The following is a 16,225-nucleotide window of genomic DNA, read 5'->3' as shown; positions in this document are numbered from 1 at the left end:
CTTTAGAAAAAAATATCGTGCAGACCTACCTATCGAGTAGGGTATCAAAATGAAGGGCTGAAAGCCGATTGATACTATATATGCAACATGTGGGTTTAAGTTTCATTTTGAGAAAGTAAGAATTGACAAAATATGTTAAGAGAAGCTAATCTCATAAAACCAAATATTATTATTGAATGGGATACTTATTAAAATAAAAGGAAAGGGTTTGACCGCTGATCATAAAAAAATATAATTAAGTATATTATATTAGGTAGGTACATACTACTCATAGTTTTTAAAACATGTTCGTAATTGCGCTTATGGAATCGAAAAGTTTAAAATATAACTTCTATTTATTAATCGATACGATACAGAGTCCGTCTAAGCTAACTCTGCACCGACTTTGGCAGAACAAATCGTGAAAGTATCATAATAACCGTATGGTTTGATTTAATTTTAACATTTATGATGATGATGACATTTTTTTTAAGGCCGAAGGGTGAGCTCCACGTAGGGCCTACGGCTCAGAGCGTAAGAAAGATGTGCGCTTCCTGCAACTTGTCCAAGTATATGCACTCGGTCCAAAGCCAGGCGCCAAAGACGCCCCCACACTAAAAGGGTCAGGCGTAGCCCGACGTACGTGACACGCTATACGCTTACCAAAGCCGGGCGCCTTCGGCGCCCTCATACTCAAAGCATCGGCCGTAGCCCGACATACGTGGCGCGTTGTACGCGTTCCAGAGCCGGGCGCCTTCGGCGCCCTCATACTAAAAGAGTCGGGCGTAGCCCGACGTACATACGTGGCGCACTGCGCGCGGTCTAAGGCCAGGCGACTTCTACTTTCTCATACTAAAAGTGTCGGGCGTAGTCCGACGTACGTGACACGCTGTACGCATACCAAAGCCGGGCACATTCGGCGCCCTCACACTTAAAGGTTTTGGCGTAGCCCGATGTACGTGGCGCGCTGCACGCAGTCCAAAGCCAGGCACCTTCAAATCTCTCATATTAAAAGTATTGGGTGTAGCGTGACACGCTGTATGATTACCAAAGCCGGCCTCATACTCAAAGCGTCGGGCGTAGCCCGACGTACGTGGCGCGCTGTACGCGTTCCAAAGCCGGGCGCCATCGGCGCCCTCATACTAAAAGAGTCGGGCGTAGCCCGACGTACGTGGCGTGCTGCGCGCGGTCCAAAGCCAGGCAACTTCTACTTTCTCATACTAAAAATGTCGGGCGCCTTCGGCGCCCTCTTACTCAAAGCGTCGGGCGTGTACGAGGCGCGTTGTACGCGTTCTAAAGCCGGGCGCCTTCGGCGCCCTAATGGTAAAAGAGTCGGATGTAGCCCGACGTACGTGGCGCGCTGCACGCGGTCCAAAGCCAGTCCCCTCAACATTCTCATCTCTGCACCGACTTTGGCAGAACAAATCGTGAAAGTATCATTATAACCGTATGGTTTGATTTAATTTTAACATTTATGATGATGATGACATTTTTTTTAAGGCCGAAGGGTGAGCTCCACGTAGGGCCTACGGCTCAGAGCGTAAGAAAGATGTGCGCTTCCTGCAACTTGTCCAAGTATATGCACTCGGTCCAAAGCCAGGCGCCAAAGACGCCCCCACACTAAAAGGGTCAGGCGTAGCCCGACGTACGTGACACGCTATACGCTTACCAAAGCCGGGCGCCTTCGGCGCCCTCATACTCAAAGCATCGGCCGTAGCCCGACATACGTGGCGCGTTGTACGCGTTCCAGAGCCGGGCGCCTTCGGCGCCCTCATACTAAAAGAGTCGGGCGTAGCCCGACGTACATACGTGGCGCACTGCGCGCGGTCTAAGGCCAGGCGACTTCTACTTTCTCATACTAAAAGTGTCGGGCGTAGTCCGACGTACGTGACACGCTGTACGCATACCAAAGCCGGGCACATTCGGCGCCCTCACACTTAAAGGTTTTGGCGTAGCCCGATGTACGTGGCGCGCTGCACGCAGTCCAAAGCCAGGCACCTTCAAATCTCTCATATTAAAAGTATTGGGTGTAGCGTGACACGCTGTATGATTACCAAAGCCGGCCTCATACTCAAAGCGTCGGGCGTAGCCCGACGTACGTGGCGCGCTGTACGCGTTCCAAAGCCGGGCGCCATCGGCGCCCTCATACTAAAAGAGTCGGGCGTAGCCCGACGTACGTGGCGCGCTGCGCGCGGTCCAAAGCCAGGCGACTTCTACTTTCTCATACTAAAAATGTCGGGCGCCTTCGGCGCCCTCTTACTCAAAGCGTCGGGCGTGTACGAGGCGCGTTGTACGCGTTCTAAAGCCGGGCGCCTTCGGCACCCTAATGGTAAAAGAGTCGGATGTAGCCCGACGTACGTGGCGCGCTGCACGCGGTCCAAAGCCAGTCCCCTCAACATTCTCATACTAAAAGTGTCGGGCGTAGCCCGACGTACGTGACACGCTGTACGCTTACCAAAGCCGGGCGCCTTCGGCGCCCTCTTACTCAAAGCGTCGGGCGTGTACGAGGCGCGTTGTACGCGTTCTAAAGCCGGGCGCCTTCGGCGCCCTAATGGTAAAAGAGTCGGATGTAGCCCGACGTACGTGGCGCGCTGCACTCGGTCCAAAGCCAGGCGCCTTCGACTCTCTCATACTAAGTGTCGGGCGTAGGCCCACATACGAGACACGCTATACCCTTACCAAGACGCCTTCAGTGCCCTCTTGCTCAAAGCGTCGGGCGTAGCCCGACGTTCGTGGCGCACTGTACGCGTTCCAAAGTAGTCGGGCGTAGCCCGATATATGCGGCGCTCTGCGTGCCTTTCTGTACTGAGGACGCCCTCGCAAAAGTAATATAAAGTGACTTCAAATGGTTATTAACGAAATCATGACCCCAAAATTAATTAAATAAATAAAAAATTAAAAAACACGACTGCGAAAAAGCGAACTGAAAAGACAAAAATAATTTTTAGTTGTGTTAGTTACTCAACTTAATGAATGTAAAAAATTATTAGAATATGAGTGTTTGGTGAAGGTTATAAACAACAAACGCAAAAGTTTTATGCTCATTTAGGATCGTGACTGTACCTGTGTATTTTATTTCAATTGCAGTCGGGGACCTTTTAAATGGGAAAATGTCAATACATCAAGGTCCCCGACTGCAATTGAAATAAAATACACAGGTACAGTCACGATTCTAAATGAGCATAAAACTTTTGCGTTTGTTGTTTATAACCTTCACTAAACACTCATATTCTAATATTTTTTTACATTCATTAAGTTGAGTAACTAACACAACTAAAAATTATTTTTGTCTTTTCAGTTCGCTTTTTCGCAGTCGTGTTTTTTAATTTTTAATTATTTAATTTTTTCAATATATCTTTGATAGCGGCGCCCGCGTCTGCAGGCACTTCTACGCTTTCCGGCTCGTCGTCCGACTCCTCTTCGCAGTTATTACAACATGACCTGTTTCTACCGGCCCGCATATCCGCCAACAGTCCCTTCACGCAGCTTCTGTGAAAGGTGCCTTGGCAGGCCCCTTGACATATAAAATGCGATCCTTTCTTTGAAAGTACTTTTTTACATTTTTGGCACTCCATAATTACGATACCGTTCACTTAAAAATCAACAATTAGGCTCGGTTGCACCAAACTGTTCGTATCGTTAAAGAGTTCGCTAAATTTGTATGTATGGAAAGTTTCATAGTAAAGTGCCTGGGGGCGCCGGCTGCCGTTGATCAGTCTGTCAAATATGGTTGGTGCAACTGGCCCTAACATAAGCACTTCAATCGGCTACGCGTCTCGCGGCAGGCGTAGCAGGAACCGTAGCAGTCGCCTACGCAGCTCGTAGAATGTTTCCGTCCCGCTCGCGATCCCCGCTAGGGGAGCACCAGGTATCTGCGTTCCGTAGGCTAGACAAGGAGGGTCCGAAACATCCCGAAAGGTTCTTATAAGTTCCCTCAACGACCGATGCTAAATAAATAGATAACAGTTTAGCTCCTGAGAGGTGCGCGTCCGCTTTCAACGGCTACGCGCGCGAGACTGAGTGACTGAGTGAGACTGAGTATAAGTGGCAATGAGACAGCTGATGCATTAGCAAAACAGGCATGCAGCGATGGCATTGAATTTCACTTGAAACATTATATGGGGGCAATAATGACTGTTTACATTTAGTCAAATTAAAGTGTCGCGAATTGTGGAAGGAATATTTCGACGAGAGATCTAGGGACAAAGGTATTTGGTATAAGACAATACAGCCACAACCCTTTAATTCTCCTTGGATTGATAATAGTGTGTTGTGTAGGCAGGATCTAGTTTTATTATCGAGATTGCGCTCTGGACACATTCCATTGAATAAGTTCGCCTACCTCATGCGTAAAGTGAATTCGGAATTATGCACCTTATGTAATCGCGTCGAGGATGTGTATCATATTTTAATGGAGTGTGTCCGAAATGAGCGACTTAGAAGACAGATATTTCATGACAATGACAGTTCCATTGGGTTATGTAATACCTACATTTCGAACCCCATGTCTGAGGTTGTTGAAAAGGTACTAAATATTGTTAAGTGCGGTCTGAGGGACAGAAATGTGTGATGTAATTAAACTAGATGTAGCTATTTACTTTCTTTTAACTTTGTTAATTAAGTCTGTTTTTTATGGGGTGACATATTCGTTCAATCGAAAAAGCCCCTTAATAAAGGAAAAAAAAAAATGTTCCGTGACATTTCGACCTTGTAATTTTTTAAGTAAATGTTTTTGTTTATCTATGAGGATCTCACTAGAATAGTATAATCAAGGTATGTTTATATTTGATGAATGAAATAGTAACGCAAAAAAAAATATATTTGTGTCTTATATTCCTGCCGAAGACTTTTATTTTACCTTTTCCTTCTACACAAGTTTGGCCAAGTAATAAGAATTTAGGGCACTCAATTTTATTTTGACTTCTACAACAGTAAAGCTACGAGGCCATGTTTTGGTATCGTTTTCGTATAAATTCGCAGTACCAAATTTAGTTAAGGTATCACATTGACACCATTCCGAAGTAAAAACATATAAACTTATTAAAATACTTTCTTTTAAACTCCTCTTCACGCTTAAACTGCTGAACAGTTTTAATTTAAATTTGGTACACATATATTTTGAGTCCCGAGACAGGATATAATAAGTTATCTCAAAAATCACCCTTTAAAGGTGTGAAATGAGGTGTAGGGGGGAATTCAGAATTGACTTCTTGAAGTTAATACTGTTTAAGTTTAGGTTTGAAGTCATGTTTTTTCATCATTTTTAACTAAATCAAAGATGTAGACCATCCCAAATTTCATATAAATCGGTTCAGCGGTTATTGATTTCCCGTACAAATTTCCACGCCACTTTTCACACCTTCAAAAGATAATTTTGGTTATAAGATCTATCCTATGTCCTGTTCCGGGACGCAAACTATTTCTATACCAAATTTCAACGAAATCGGTTCAGCGGTTAAGCGTCAAGAAGAGTTTCAAAAAAACCGGCCATGTGCGAGTCTGACTCGCGTATTAAGGGTTCCGTACATTAAGTCCGACTCGCGCTTGACTGCACATTTCTAATAGGTTTTCCTGTCATCTATAGGTAAAGAACTATTTTGTGTATTCAGACGGACATACATACAGACGCACGAGTGATCCTATAAGGGTTCCGTTTTTTCCTTTTGAGGTACGGAACCCTAAAAAGATTTATTTTTATTTTGTGGAATGGTGTCAATGTGATATCTTAAATGGATTCAGCACCCCAGATTTATACGAAAACGATACCAAACACGGCCTAGCACCTTCACTGATATAGATATATCAAGATAAAATTGAGAGCCCTAAATAAACTTTCAAGAGCGGATATCTCAAAAACTATTCAACATATCGAAAAAATTGACGGAATAAACTTGTAACAAATTAAATTAACTTTCATTTTGTATAAGTGGCCATGTCGCTGAGATGCATAGTTTCCGAGATATAATCGAAAAACGGGAAAATGGGACCTTCAAAGCCCCCTCTCTCCCCCCCGCTCAAGGGCTACGGCCGGGGACTTTTGATATGTTCACCTCCTAACTTGTCAAACCGAGTTACGGAGTCAAAAATTGTGTTCCGAGCATTTCCCTCTACAACTTTTGGAGCATTCGTTGCCTGACCTAAGTAGCTTATTGAATTTCTTTAAAAACTTTTCTGTAAAAGGTTGACGGGTGTTGGGTGTTTATATGGTTTCGGTCGATTATTATCATTTGCATTGCCCATGATGACTTACTAGAATTACGAGCACACGAGACACTAATAGTAGTTTGACAAACCTTGGTGTTGGAACGAAACGCAAGGCTTCAGCGGGGACTGCGGCGAGACGGAGGCGACCTCGGTCTTAATTTTCGATCTAGCTAACGGTGTGAAGTTGCAATTTTGAACATGTAACAAGCAACTGATTTTTCTATTTTTTTTATATGTACTTGTGTGGCAGAATACAGTACATTTCTATTTTTAAACAATTTTTTATTCTGCCTGGTCCTTCTACAATCCTGAACATGGTCCTTCGAGCCGGATAATTATTTGAATCAGCGAGCTACGAGATATTAAGGACTAAGGACCGCCATTACGGCTGAGACAAAGAAGAAACGCAACGTGTGGAATATTTCCTGCGCATCCAACATACCGGCTTTCCAGTGAGGAGTGCAGCTTGAAACATCCCGAGGCGGCTATATCTTCATCCATCAGCTACGAATTTATCAACTGTTCTACCGTTATTCCGGAATACTACAATCCGACGACGTCGATAAGGAGTGAACAGGTTAAGAGGAGCTAAAAGTGAGTCCGTTCCTTAATATCTTGCAATCATTTACGTAAGAAGCATTAATAGCTATTTTTCAATAATAGTCCTCTATTTGACACAATTTAGAAAGAAACTTATATTTAAAACCCTATATTAGGCCTTTAAACAATAACCGTAACCTAATTTAAAAACTACGATACAAATAAATCATACTTTAAAACTCAAATATATCTCAATTACATAATTGCATAATAAGTGCATCGGTCGAGCGCTGATAAACGTTTTTTTGCCATATCTAACGGTACGCCCGGCCGACATAGGTACTTATCGCCATAACTTAGCCGGCTTGCTTATAGTAAACAACATCGGAGTAATTAACATTAAATTCGTAAGAAAGTGTTTTAGTTTACGTTCTCTCGTGGTGCTGGTGTTGTTAGTGGAACAGAGTGTTGAAAGTGCTAAGAAGGTAAATACTAAGTGCAATTTAAAATGAATGAAGCCTTGATTAAAGAGTTAGTTAAGAAGAGGGGTCATATTAAGTCGCGATTAACTAAATTTTCAGGTTATATACGCGAGTTAGCCGAAAAAGCATTGTGTGCGGCTCAGGTGACGGAACTGCAACTTCGGATTGCTAAATTAGAATGTGTTTACAACACGTATGACGAGATTCAAACCAAGTTGGAGTATATGGTTGAGGATGACGAGGCCCAATTAGACGAGAGGTCTGACTTCGAGGATTTGTACTACTCGTCAGTCGCGGCGGCTAAGGAATTGGTAACCATGCATACCAAGGTCGCGCCTAGCGATGGGGGTTCCGATAACAATACACGGCGTCATCCACATGTAAAATGTAAGTTACCTACCATTTCTTTACCCAAATTTGGAGGCTCGTATGATACATGGCTTGAGTTTCGCGACACATTTGATAGTTTGATTAATAATGACGACTCCATCGATGATGTAAACAAGTTTCATTATTTGCGGGCTTCATTAGAAGGCAGTGCCGCAGTAATTGTTCAATCATTAGCATTGTCCAGTAGTAACTATAAAATAGCTTGGCAATTATTATGCGACAGATACAATAATAAGCGGTTATTAGTAAATAATCATATTAGGGCCATATTTAATATAAACCCAATTACCAAGGAGTCATCGACAGCTATTCGGCATCTTATAGACACGATATGCAAAAATATACGTGCGTTAGCGACCCTTGATGAACCAACCACCCATTGGGATACATTATTAGTGTATATAATATGTCAAAAACTTGACAATGTTACTAGACGTGAGTGGGAGGAGTTTGTGCCTAGTTGCGAAACAATTACTTTCGATGCTATCATACATTTCCTCAGCGATCGTGCGGATCTATTGGAAACCATGGCGATGGAGGGCCCCGGACGTCGCGCGTCCTGGCCGCTCGCCGCCGGCGCCGGCGCTGTCCCTGCGGCGCACGCGCGCTCCGCCGTGCGACGGGTAAAGGAAAAATGTTTCGTAGGACTAGATGAACGTGAAACCGATACTGTGAGTAGCCCACTTTTTACATATGAATGTCCGTCATGTAAGCGTGGTCATTGGTTATTTGAGTGCCCCGACTTTCTCGCGTTATCTAATAAAGAACGTGCTGATAAGGTTCAAGGGATGAAAGTATGTTTGAATTGCTTAAAACCCGGGCACATAGCGAAGTATTGTAGGCGTGGTCCGTGCAAGTCGTGTTCATTACGTCATAGCTCGCTTATACGTGTGGATAGGTTGCCGTCGGAGGCTCCAGTAGCAATGCCGGCGATACAAGTGACTCCCAGCAGTCCAAGCGAGCACGACGAGTCCGCATCTGAACCTGGCTGCAGTGCTAACCTAGACGTCTTGTTGCCGGCCCATCCTGCTTTACAGGGTCAAGTCATACTGTCTACTGCGCTAGTAGAAGTATATGATCGAGACGGTAAACCACATATGGCACGCGCATTTTTGGACAATGGGTCATCACCTAATTTTATTAGAGCTGACTTTTGCAAAAAACTTAAGTTACCTATTAGGGAGGTAAATGCGTCTTTAATTGGCATTCAAAATATTAAGTCAAACGTACATAAATTATGTGACGCAAGGTTTTCATCGTTGTTTGACAAAAGTTTCAGCATGAAAAGGTCATTTTACGTAGTTCCACAAGCTACATGCGACTTACCTTTACAAAAGGTAAATGTATCAATGCTAGGCATACCTGAACATTTAGTCTTGGCTGATCCTCAGTTCCACTCGCCGGCACCTATCGATATTCTTCTTGGTGCCGAGGTCTTTATGGAATTATTAGGTAGCAATAAAATTAAATTGGGACGAAACAAGCCCATAGTTTATGAGACCAAGCTAGGTTGGGTAGTGTCTGGTCGTAATGCGCATAACCTTAACTCTAAAAGCATTTGTTGTAATTTCGTTCAAATTAATAATCAAGATGATGAATTGACGCGTTTTTGGAAGTTAGACGAAGCAACAATAAAACCCGCGACGGCGCATTATACCAACGATGAACGGGCTTGCGAGGAACACTTTGTTAAAAATACCTCTCGGTTACCGGACGGTAGGTTTATGGTTAGGTACCCTTTAAAGCAGCCTGTATCTTCGTTGGGCGATTCTTACGAGCGGGCAAAACAATGTTTCCTGTCGTTAGAGCGCAGACTAGAACGGCAGCCACAATTGAAGTCTATGTACAAAGATTTTATGAACGAATACGAGACTTTGGGAGACATGTCCAAGGTTACTTCCAATGAGATAGTAGGAAACTTCTTGCCTTTTCACGGCGTGTTACGGCTGTCTAGTCTCACGACAAAGCTCCGGGTCGTGTTCAATGCTAGTGCGCGCACGTCTACCGGAGTCACGCTGAACGACATTCAGTACGTAGGACCTACTATTCAGGACAATCTCATAGCTATCTTGTTACGGTTTAGGCAATACCGTTTTGTGTACACGGCTGACGTGGAAAAAATGTATAGGAGGATAGTCGTGCACCCTGACGATAGGTATTTGCAACAAATCATTTGGCGCAATGATCCATCTGAACCTCTGTGCATATACAAATTAAATACGGTCACTTACGGTACGGCCAGCGCTCCGTTCTTAGCTGTTAGGTGCCTTAAACAGTTATCAATGGACTGCTCGGACCCTCGACTTACTGAAATCATTGCCCATGACTTTTACATGGATGACTTTTTGTCCGGGGCAGATACGGAGCAAGAAGCCACCAGCATTATAACTCAGGTCAGTGCAGTACTTAAAAGTGCTGGTATGAATTTACGCAAGTGGCGTTCAAATGAACCTAGGCTCATAAATGAACATAGTGACGATTCTAGAAATCTAAATTTAGGCAACTTGGACGAAAGCAAGACCCTAGGGCTAGGTTGGAAAAGTGGAGCCGATCTCTTGTATTTTACTATCGACTTAGGAAAAAACCCTGAAAAATTAACCAAGCGGGTTATCCTCTCCACGATAGCAAAAATATTCGACCCCTTAGGTCTTTTATCGCCGGTTGTCATTCAGGGTAAAATCTTGCTTCAGCTTCTATGGCTTTCACGAGTTTCTTGGGATGATGAAGTGCCTCAAGAGATTTCTCAAAAGTGGCATAGCATAACAATGTCTTTACCGGAATTAAACCATTTATGCATTCCGCGTAGTGTCGTAGGTATCCACGCGTCGCGAGTGGAATTCCACATTTTTACGGATGCGTCTCAATCTGCGTACGGAGCTTGCTTGTACGTACGTACTATCACTAACACAGGAGTAGTTACTCGGTTACTCATGGCAAAAAGTAGGGTAGCTCCACTTCGGCCGGTAACTATTCCCCGAATGGAATTATGCGGAGCTTTGATCGGAGCACAGCTTTACCAAAAAGGAATATCATCACTTCGCATGAAAGCAGACAGTTGTACATTTTGGACCGATTCCATGATCGTGTTAGGATGGCTTAGAATGCTACCAAACCAACTCAAGGTGTTCGTACGAAATCGCGTAGCTGATATACTCGAAATCACTGGCAGTTGGCCTTGGCGACACGTACCGACTAAGGACAATCCAGCGGATCTGGTCTCACGCGGAATTGATGCGGGTTCAATTGCTGCGGCTGATATTTGGTGGAATGGTCCAGCATTCCTACGTAATGACGAAGATGACTGGCCCAAAAATCACCACGCGAGCAGGGATAGTGATGAAGTTAAGGCTGAGATAATCACTGCTAATGTAGCGACCGACGCTACAATATCCCCTCTATCAGAATTGAATCTTACGAAGTTTTCCAATTTTACTAAACTCAAACGAGTCACCGCTTACGTTCTACGGTTTATCAATAACGCACGACCGGGTAGTGTCAGAAATTCGGGATTTCTTAACACTAAAGAACTTCATGCGGCTACGAATATTTTAGTAAAATTATCGCAGATAGAATCATTTTACTCATATGATGATGTTAAAAATAAAACCTTACTCAAAGCCAAAGACCCGCTTACAAAACTGAATCCTTTCGTGGATTCTGAAGGACTTATGCGTGTAGGCGGACGACTTAGAAACGGGCCTTTTAACTTTGATAAAAAGCATCCAGCTATCTTGCCGAAAGGGCATTTTATAACGGTGACATATTTCAATTCCGTTCACCTCATTTTGTTACACGCGGGACCTCAAGCCATGCTAGCATATGTAAAGTCTACCTATTGGCCAATCGGTGGTCGTACACAAGCTAGGTCAACGTATTACAAATGCGTCTTGTGCACTCGTATGCGCGGCGCAACTATAGCGCCACTTATGGGCAACTTACCCTCACCGCGAGTAACGCCAGGCTTTCCTTTCGAGGTTGTTGGCGTAGATTATGCCGGTCCTATACTGGCTGCGTCTCGAAAGGGTCGTGGTAGTCAAACCATAAAGGTATACATCGTGATCTTTGTGTGTTTTAAAACGAAGTGTGTACACCTTGAGCTATGTAGTGACTTGTCTGCAGAAGGTTACATGGCATCGTTGAAGCGATTCGTTAGTCGCCGCGGCTTACCTTCTGATATATACTCCGACAATGGAACCCAGTTTGTCGGGGCATACAATGAATTAAAGAGATTCCTTACCAGTCATGCAAGGACGTTATCTGAGTCTGCAGCCAATGACGGCATTAGGTTTCACTTTGTTCCACCATATTCACCACACTTTGGGGGTTTGTGGGAAGCCGGGGTGAAATCCACTAAACATCACTTAATTAGAGTCTTAGGTAACTGTCATCTAACCTTTGAAGAAATTTATTGCGCACTGTGTCAAATAGAGGCAATTTTAAATTCAAGGCCTCTTACTCCTTTAACCAGCGATCCTTCTGATCTGCTACCACTTACTCCAGGCCATTTTTTAATCGGACGGCCACTCACAGCTCTTCCGACTCCCTGTCTGACAGAGATTCCTCCTTTGAGACTTACACGGTACCAGAGGATCGAACAATTGAGGCAACACTACTGGGTTCGCTGGTATAAAGAATATGTTTCTGAACTTCAGGAGCGAACCAAATGGAGGCAAGCCAAGGGTCAACTTGCAACCGATACCATGGTCGTCGTCAAAGAAGACAACCTCCCTCCAATGAAATGGAAGCTCGGCAGAATCGTTAGCGTCATCCCTGGATCTGATGGCATCAATCGTGTGGCCGACATCCGGACGTCGTCTGGGATCATCCGTCGTGCGTTCAGCAAAATATGTCCACTACCAATCGAAAAGTAAATCTATTGTTGAAAGACCAACCTTTCAACGTGGGCGGGCATGTTGGAACGAAACGCAAGGCTTCAGCGGGGACTGCGGCGAGACGGAGGCGACCTCGGTCTTAATTTTCGATCTAGCTAACGGTGTGAAGTTGCAATTTTGAACATGTAACAAGCAACTGATTTTTCTATTTTTTTTATATGTACTTGTGTGGCAGAATACAGTACATTTCTATTTTTAAACAATTTTTTATTCTGCCTGGTCCTTCTACAATCCTGAACACTTGGTTTTCAAGAGGTATTTTATATTGACATTTGCTGTCACAAATTTGCTGTCAGATTTGGTCGCAAACCACACGCAAAGTGCACACAAATGTGTCGACACCTTGTTACGGAAAAGTGTAGACACGGCGACGACACTTTGTTTCGAAACAATTCTAGACACATTGTGTGGACTCTGTTACGACACATCTGACATTTAGTTACCACTTTGTGATTCTGCGACTGGAATGGTTATATGGGGTATTCCTAGATTGGATTTTGAGGCTGTTCCCCACAGCTGGATCCCATAAGTCCATATTGGTTTTAGTATGCACTTGTAAAGTAGTAGTTTGTTGTTTAGGCTGAGTTGAGATTTGCGTTCTAAAAGCCAGTACATCTTTCGCAGCTGCTGTCCGAGGGCTTTTCGTTTTGTAAAGATGTGTTTCGTCCAAGTTAGTCTCCTGTCCAAGTAGATTCCTAGGTATCGAACGTGGTCTGATTGGGGTATACATATGTTGTTAAGTTTTACTTCCGGGCACGTTTCACGTCTTAGCGCAAATGTTACTTGCATCGATTTTGTCTCATTCGCTTTAATTTTCCAGTCTTTAAGCCATTTCGATATATCGTCGAGACTGTTTTGAAGTTTTCCTGATGCACCGGCGGGAGTGTCGGCTACTGCTAGTATAGCAGTGTCATCGGCAAAAGTTCCTGTCAGAAAATTTTCGGCACTTGGGAGATCCGAGGTAGAGTAATGGGCCCATGACACTTCCTTGCGGCACACCGGCTTCTATCCCATGTAGGTTTGTCGTGCTACTGCCATAGCTTACATAGAAGTGTCGTTCGTTAAGGTACGAAGTGATCAATTTATAATAATTGATAGGAAGGTTTTTTAATATTTTTAATAAGAGTCCTTCATGCCAAACCCGGTCGAAAGCTTGGGATATGTCCAAAAACGCTGATGACACAAAGTTTTTGTTCAAACGAAAGGTTTATTTGCTCCACTAGCCTGTGAACCTGTTCCACAGTACCATGTCCTTGCCGGAATCCGAATTGGTGTAACGGGATCAAATCAGTCTTGGTAACTTCTGCTTTTATCCGTTTCATGAACAATATTTCTAAAACTTTTGAAGGTATTGGTAGCAGGCTAATCGGACGGTACGATTTTACTTCTGTGGGTTCTTTGCCAGGTTTTGGGATTAGAATTATTTCAGCAACTTTCCATTGTGGAGGGACAAAATTTCTCCAGTTTTCAAATCAAAGAAAAATGATGGCAGCGGTTTTCAAACAGTTACGAGTAGCTAGATTTAGACTTAATTACTTACTTTAAACATTTACGAAGTAGCTAAGGTAAACTACTATTGCAAATTGCTATTCAATAAAAGTCTGAAGTATTTAATCACCACTATAGAAATAGAAATATTTATTTGCTTTAACTATGATTATTGACTGTCTGTTTCTTTAGGTATTTATATAAAAGCAAACACACAATTTGTACATTTTCGGTAAGTTAGATACTTATAACATTTATTGGTTAACCAACCAAATACAAAACCGCCTGGATCAGTCACTGACTATGTATATAGTCATTACCTGACATTAACCTACATTATTTGGTCATGTAATGTTTTCATCTACCCTCAACTGGCTTAAGGAGCCATTCGAGGGTAGATTTTGTTTACTTTTATTTAAATACCTAAAGATACAGACTTATAGTTTGACTACAATATAACTTATATAACATAATATTAGTATCACACCTATCTATATATACTTCATTGCAGCTGTTATCGTGCAATTCCACTGGGCTACATATACTGTCGAACAATGCTCTAACTGCAATAAGACCCACTCGTGCCCAAACTTTGGGGATGAACTCGCTGGACAGTTCTCAACTCACTACATTGGTTTCCGTGCAAAATTGACGTAAGTGATTTTATTAGCAATCTGAGCAATCTGATATTCGATATTTCGTAATTGGATAGGTAAGGGTTTTTTATTCGTTATTCACAAGGCAAGACAGAGGCACTGGGCTATGCATATCTGTTCTTAAAATCCAATAAAATTGGTATGTATGTCAAACTGAACCAGTTTTACTGTGGAAACAACCCCAGAATGGCAACGTATACATAAAATAAATAAATTGTAAAAAATAAATTGTAAATTAGATATGGAAGAGCGGTGCCTCCCAGCACAGGTTATTTTGTAAATAACATACAGGGAGACACCAGACATTGTTAAAAATATGTAATGGTTTTTAATGAAATAAAGAATTTTGTATTTTTTTTTTGTATACAATACAACAAAATAGTTGCTCCATATTTTCCAAATTAGATTTTGAAGTAAGAACTATCTAAAGCAAGCAAGCAAGTACATTATTTTATAAATACTAGCTTCTGCCAGCGACTTCGAAGAGATAACTTCCAGTGATAACTGTCTGTCGTATGGTCCGTTTTTCGCAGAAAAAAATGTACTGAGAGCTTCGTCTATATATATTCCGTCGCTCGACATATTAATTAGCAGCGGTTGCATCAGCGTCGCTTCAAAATGTGTCATGAATAAAGAACTTCCTCACACCACCGAATAAATAATAGTACTAGGTCCAGAAAGTTCACTCTCTAACAAAACGCGTCTATTACGACAGATATGACCGCAAGGTGGCGCAAGCGCGAGCAGGCGTCCGTTCCATAGCGGTGCGCGGCAACTACTACCGCTAGACACCAAAATTGGTGTGGCCGCATGTACTTGTAGCGACGCGAGGAAATCGCGGAGTGAGCCACGCCTGCTCACACATGTGCATGACCGAAAGAGACAAACTTTACCGACGCTGAACGTAACACAGAGAAACACAATCGGAACTCCGAAACAGTTCATTGTGCACAGTGAACTTCCAATGATGGAAGTTACTTACTATGTAATTAGTGCTCGTAACGTATGCTAAGATCGTATACAATAACATTATTTACGTCCATCCATGCAATAAAGTTAAAACCCGCATAATATAAATGCTCTTAACTATCTTGAAATCAAACAAAAGTCATGTTTGTTGACATGTTTTTTTTCAAGATAGCACCGAGATTAACCTGATTTCTAGCAATGCATACCTAAAAATAAAATTATACTTAGGTATAATGTTACTTTTATGAGCACGATCTGTGCACTGGGGGAAATAATACGGTTACAGAAAAACATAAGCAGCCTGAGTCACAAATGATTTGTTGTTCGTTAGGAAAACATGCATTTCATGGTAGGAACCGGGATTGCTTATTTTGTATTACTAAACGGCCTCGCATGCGCTTCACTGTTAACGAAAGATCGACAACTATGTGCCCTGACCCGGCTTATAAGTGAACCCCCCTTGACCATCTCTGTATGCCGGGTATGCAGACCTTGCATGCAGGGGTGGACAACTATCTTTTCACATCACCCATTTGGAAAAGGGCTTTTTCTTCCCCGCTAGGAGGGATTAAAGTGGCACTTTTCCTCCCTGCTACGAGGGATCAATGTGGCACTTTTCTGTTCT

General features: G+C 42.9%; 1 protein-coding gene across 1 annotated transcript; it reads left to right on the top strand.

Moving 5' to 3' along the window:
- Window positions 1–6,873: 6,873 nt before the first annotated feature.
- Window positions 6,874–12,523, top strand: LOC134794828 (uncharacterized). The gene is made up of 2 exons (XM_063766628.1): window positions 6,874–8,266; window positions 12,248–12,523. Exons 1-2 carry the CDS (start codon window positions 7,232–7,234, stop codon window positions 12,464–12,466), a joined length of 1,254 nt encoding a protein of 417 aa, XP_063622698.1. The 5' UTR covers window positions 6,874–7,231; the 3' UTR covers window positions 12,467–12,523.
- The last annotated feature ends 3,702 nt before the right edge of the window (window positions 12,524–16,225 follow it).

Source organism: Cydia splendana, chromosome 11, assembly GCF_910591565.1.
Source record: "Cydia splendana chromosome 11, ilCydSple1.2, whole genome shotgun sequence".
NCBI classification, from domain to species: Eukaryota; Metazoa; Arthropoda; class Insecta; order Lepidoptera; family Tortricidae; genus Cydia; species Cydia splendana.
This window is presented reverse-complemented; position numbering and strand designations above follow the sequence as displayed.